The sequence below is a fragment of the Spermophilus citellus genome, assembly GCF_964194105.1.
Source record: "Spermophilus citellus genome assembly, chromosome: 10".
NCBI classification, from domain to species: Eukaryota; Metazoa; Chordata; class Mammalia; order Rodentia; family Sciuridae; genus Spermophilus; species Spermophilus citellus.
In genome coordinates, this window is record NC_138197.1 from 30,079,963 (window position 1) to 30,084,974 (window position 5,012).

General features: G+C 51.0%; 1 protein-coding gene across 1 annotated transcript; it reads left to right on the forward strand.

Moving 5' to 3' along the window:
- The first annotated feature begins 1,579 nt into the window (after positions 1-1,579).
- KCNA5 (potassium voltage-gated channel subfamily A member 5) lies at positions 1,580-4,528 on the forward strand. The gene has a single exon (XM_081310202.1). The coding sequence runs from the start codon at positions 1,932-1,934 to the stop codon at positions 3,747-3,749; it is 1,818 nt and encodes a 605-aa protein (XP_081166328.1). The 5' UTR covers positions 1,580-1,931; the 3' UTR covers positions 3,750-4,528.
- The last annotated feature ends 484 nt before the right edge of the window (positions 4,529-5,012 follow it).

The following is a 5,012-nucleotide window of genomic DNA, read 5'->3' on the forward strand; positions in this document are numbered from 1 at the left end:
CAACTTTAAAGAGCCACAGAAAACAAAAGGGGCTCAGGGCTTGCTCAGAGGTAGAGCACTTGCCTAGCATGCACAAGGCCAATGCTTAAGGACCTGAGTTCAATCCTCAGCACCCGCCCCCACCCCAAAGAATAAAAGCCCAGTGGAGATGAAACAGAGTTTGGGGGAGGAGAATACAAGTCCCTGTGGTTAGCCAGTGATGTCTCCACATACTGATTTTCACATTCATTCCCCTTCTTCATTTATGGACATCTGCAAAGACAGCAGAGTCACACACAACAAAAAACATTTACATGAACCAGATTCACAGCAACTCTGGCACAAGCTTGTATGTCTACACTCTGCTATTTCAACAAAAATTTGTACACCCAGAACCAAGTTTCTGATCATCCCCCTGTGTACATAAATTCATAGACCAGAGGCTGTAACATCCACAGCTATAAATCCCCAAACAATTACAGGAACAAAAATAGACAATCTAATGAGATATTCAAGAATTTAGTGACTATGGTCATTTAAAATCAAGAATCTGTAGGCTGTGTCTGGAACAGCCAGACATTCCTGGAAAGATTTCCCTTGGTTTGAATCCCCAGCTTCGCCACTTTCTACTTTTGAGATGCTGGGCAAATTAGCCAATCTCTCTGTACTTCTGTTTCTTCATTTATAAGATGGGAACAAAAATAATACTCGAAAAATAGATTGCTGTAAGAATACGTGAGTTAATATTTGTAAAGCACCAAGAATTGGCTGATACATAGTAAGAGCAAAGTAATTCCCTCTCATCATCCACCCTTCACCCCATCTCCCTACACCATGCCCCATGCAGTTGCTAACTATAAGGTTCACCAGGCAGGATCAGTTCTCACCAGGATTTTTAGTCCTTCCTTCCCCTCCTGTTATGATTTTTGTAAATAAGATTTGGTTGAGAGGGCTGATGGGTTGTGGCAGGGTTATGGGACCAGACAGCTAATCTCATGATGAGGCAGGCTGCCAGCCTGGGGCTGCCTTTGGATCTGTCCTGGTTCACCACTGCTGTCTGAACTGGGGATAGGACTTTTCCCAGGTCAAGGGCAGGGGGTGCTGCAAGGTTCAGCCTAGTATCTTTTTGTGGGTTTGTAGAGAAATGGGAAGACAGATGCGTCTCCATATATATATTTCAAGGTCCATAGTTCTGCCATGCCCCCTCCTGTCTGTAATTCTTCCCAAAGAAAATATCATTATTCCTCCTAAGGGAAATATGTATACACACACACACACACACACACACACACACAAGCAACTGTTGTCTCCTTTCTCCTACTTCGACTCAGCGCAAAGCTTAGTGCTTTCATAGCATGATAGTTGATTTCCCCTCGGGTCCATTCGGCTTTCAGCGGGTTCCCAGGTGAACTGAAATGCAGAGCTGTTCTCATCTGGTTGCCCTGGGAGTTTCTGCGGTCTCAGTACAACCTGTTCCTCTCTCGCGCGGCTCCCTCCCTCTCTTCCACCCTCCGCGGGTGTGGGGACCTTCTCGCCCCCCTCCTTTCTCTAGCCCAGGGCCCCAGCTGCGCCCTCTTGGGAGACACCCGCTGCCACATACTCGGGAAGGGAAGCTGGAGAAGAAGGCGGGGGAGGCACAAAGGGTGGAGGCCGTGCAGCAACGCAGCCAGAGGGGCGGCTGAAGGTTGCATCTGCTGGAAGGAGGTTTTCGGCTGCCTGGTAACCGGCTGCCAGAACAGAGAGAGAGGGAGAGAGAGGGAGAGGAGCATAGAGCAGGGCAGCAGCTCTTGACGTCAGGACCAAGGGAGAGGATTGTGCCAGCAACCCCAGCCCGCCCCAAAGCCAGACCAGCGGACTGCGGGAGAGAAGCCCGACAAGAGGTGCAGGCGGAACCTGAGTGGGGGGCGCAAGAGCCCTTGGCTAGGGCGCAGCATGCCCCCTGCTCCAGGGCCATGGAGATCGCCCTGGTGCCCCTGGAGAACGGAGGTGCCATGACCATCAGAGGAGAAGGTGAGGCAAGAGCAGGCTGTGGTCAGACCACCCGAGGAGAGCTTCAGTATCCTCCCACGGCTGGGCTTAGCGATGGGCACAAGGAGCAGCCTCCAAGGGGGCGCAGCACACAGAGGGGCACGGACCCAGGAGGGCGACCTTTGCCTCCGCTGCCTCAGGAACTGCCTCAGCCTAGACGGCCCACTCCAGAGGATGAGGAGGGAGAAGGCGACCCCAGCTTGGGCATGGTGGAGGACCAGGTACCAGTACTGGGAGCGGGGTCCCTTCACCACCAGCGAGTTCTCATAAACATCTCTGGGCTGCGCTTTGAGACACAGCTGGGCACCTTGGCTCAGTTCCCCAATACCCTCCTGGGGGACCCAGCCAAGCGTCTGCGCTACTTTGACCCTCTGAGAAATGAGTACTTCTTCGACCGCAATCGGCCCAGCTTCGATGGCATCCTCTACTACTACCAGTCTGGAGGTCGCCTGCGGAGGCCAGTCAATGTCTCCCTGGACGTGTTCGCAGATGAGATCCGCTTTTACCAGCTGGGGGACGAGGCCATGGAGCGCTTCCGGGAGGACGAGGGCTTTATTAAAGAAGAGGAGAAACCCCTGCCCCGTAACGAGTTCCAACGTCAGGTGTGGCTTATCTTTGAATACCCGGAAAGCTCTGGGTCTGCACGGGCCATCGCCATCGTCTCCGTCTTAGTCATTCTCATTTCTATCATCACCTTCTGCTTGGAGACCCTGCCTGAGTTCAGGGATGAACGTGAGCTTCTTCGACATCCCCCGGTGCCTCACCAGCCTTCTGCCCCCGCCTCAGGGACCAATGGCAGTGGGGCCATGGCACCTCCCTCTGGCCCGACAGTGGCCCCACTCCTGCCTAGGACATTGGCAGACCCTTTCTTCATTGTAGAGACCACGTGTGTCATCTGGTTCACTTTTGAGCTGCTTGTGCGCTTCTTTGCCTGTCCCAGCAAGGCAGAGTTCTCCAGGAACATCATGAACATCATTGATATTGTGGCCATCTTCCCCTACTTCATCACCCTGGGCACTGAACTGGCAGAACAACAGCCAGGAGGTGGAGGAGGGGGTGGCCAGAACGGGCAGCAGGCCATGTCCTTGGCCATCCTCAGGGTGATCCGCCTGGTCCGGGTGTTCCGCATCTTCAAGCTTTCGAGACACTCCAAGGGGCTGCAGATCCTGGGGAAGACCTTGCAGGCCTCCATGAGGGAGCTGGGGCTGCTCATCTTCTTCCTTTTCCTTGGAGTCATCCTCTTTTCCAGTGCCGTCTACTTTGCAGAAGCAGACAACCAGGGGTCCCACTTCTCCAGCATTCCTGATGCCTTCTGGTGGGCAGTAGTCACTATGACCACCGTGGGCTATGGAGACATGAGGCCCATCACAGTGGGTGGTAAGATTGTGGGCTCTCTGTGTGCCATTGCTGGGGTCCTCACCATTGCCCTGCCTGTGCCCGTCATCGTCTCCAACTTCAACTACTTCTACCACCGGGAGACAGACCATGAAGAGCAGGCAGCCCTGAAGGAAGAGCAAGGCAACCAGAGACGGGGGTCTGGACTAGACTCCGGAGGCCAAAGGAAGTCCAGCTGGAGCAAGGCTTCCCTCTGCAAGGCTGGGGGGTCCCTGGAGAATTCCGACAGTAACCGAAGGGGCAGCTGCCCCCTGGAGAAGTGTAATCTCAAGGCCAAGAGCAATGTTGACTTGCGGAGATCTCTGTATGCCCTCTGTCTGGACAGCAGCCGGGAAACAGACTTGTAAAGGGAGGCAGCAGATATGGGAACAGGGGTGGCCTCTGAAGCTGGGGATTTACTTTATACCACAGAGTATTCCAAGTCCACCTTGTTACTGAAGCCTGTTTTTCTCTTCCTCCTACCCTCTAACTCCCCATTTTCCCTCTTTTTTCCATGACACCAAGGGTCGCCTATTTTTAAAAAGTACCACATTCCATGACGCAGGAGCTGTTGAAATGGTGAGCGCTGTGAGATGGATGTATTTTAGCCAGTTTCCTATACCCAGCAGAGGGATAACCCAAACAAAAATGACTTTAAATAGCTCAGATCCCAAGAGATTTTGTAGCTCTCCCCATCCATGTGTTCCAAATTTGTTTTACATATTATTATATTTGTGTATAGGAGACAATGTTATTTTTATGGCTGGTGAGTGAATTTTTGTACTGTAGTTCAGAGGGAGAATATTTGCATTTATTCCCAAGATATATGTTGAATTTATGGAAAAGAGTTTTTTGATGTTTTCCTGGGATACTTGGAGCCAGAGATCCTTGCATGGCTGTTTCTTCAAGTCTCTCTCTTTTCTGGGATGTGATATGGGTGCTTTGTATCTAGGGTAAGGAATGTTCTGGGAAAAAAACAACAACAAAAAACAGATCGGACTTTTTCTGTGAGCCTTAAGTGATTCTTATAACTTTCTTTGAAAAGCATTCTAATGGTGTTAGAGGAAGACTTCTGATAATCCATTTTCCTTATTTTTAATCCCAGGAAATAAATTGTGACTTGCTTGGGGCAAGTGTTAGTTTGTTTTTTTTTTTTTTTAAATTTTAGATAATAGTCTGCCACTTGTTGTTTCTGGTTTTGGAGTCAGGGCAAATGCCTTGACTGGGGGTAGAAGACCTGGAAAGCTAATAATGGTTTCTCTGAGCCTCAGAGGCGATGGTGGGTAGATTCTGTTTGTTTCAGGCTGCCTTTGACACAGACACACTGCAAGGTGCTGTGTGATGCGTGGTATCAGACACCCCATCAGTATGGAATGTGCAGGGGGCTAAAAGGAAGAGGATGGTGAGTACCCCCCCCCCCGCCCCGCGCCCCTTGCAATCCAGCAGTGGTTCCCTAGGGCCGGATTTCTGAAGTGTACTTTTCTGCAGGTTTCAGGACTTCCTTGGTACTGCTCTCAATAGCTCTGAGAAACAAATCTGATTTTCACAGGCATGAAATCTGTTCACAAAAGCGCAGATGAGTGTGAAAGTCACACAGGGAACAGTGCCTGATGCCCACTGCTCTATGGCAC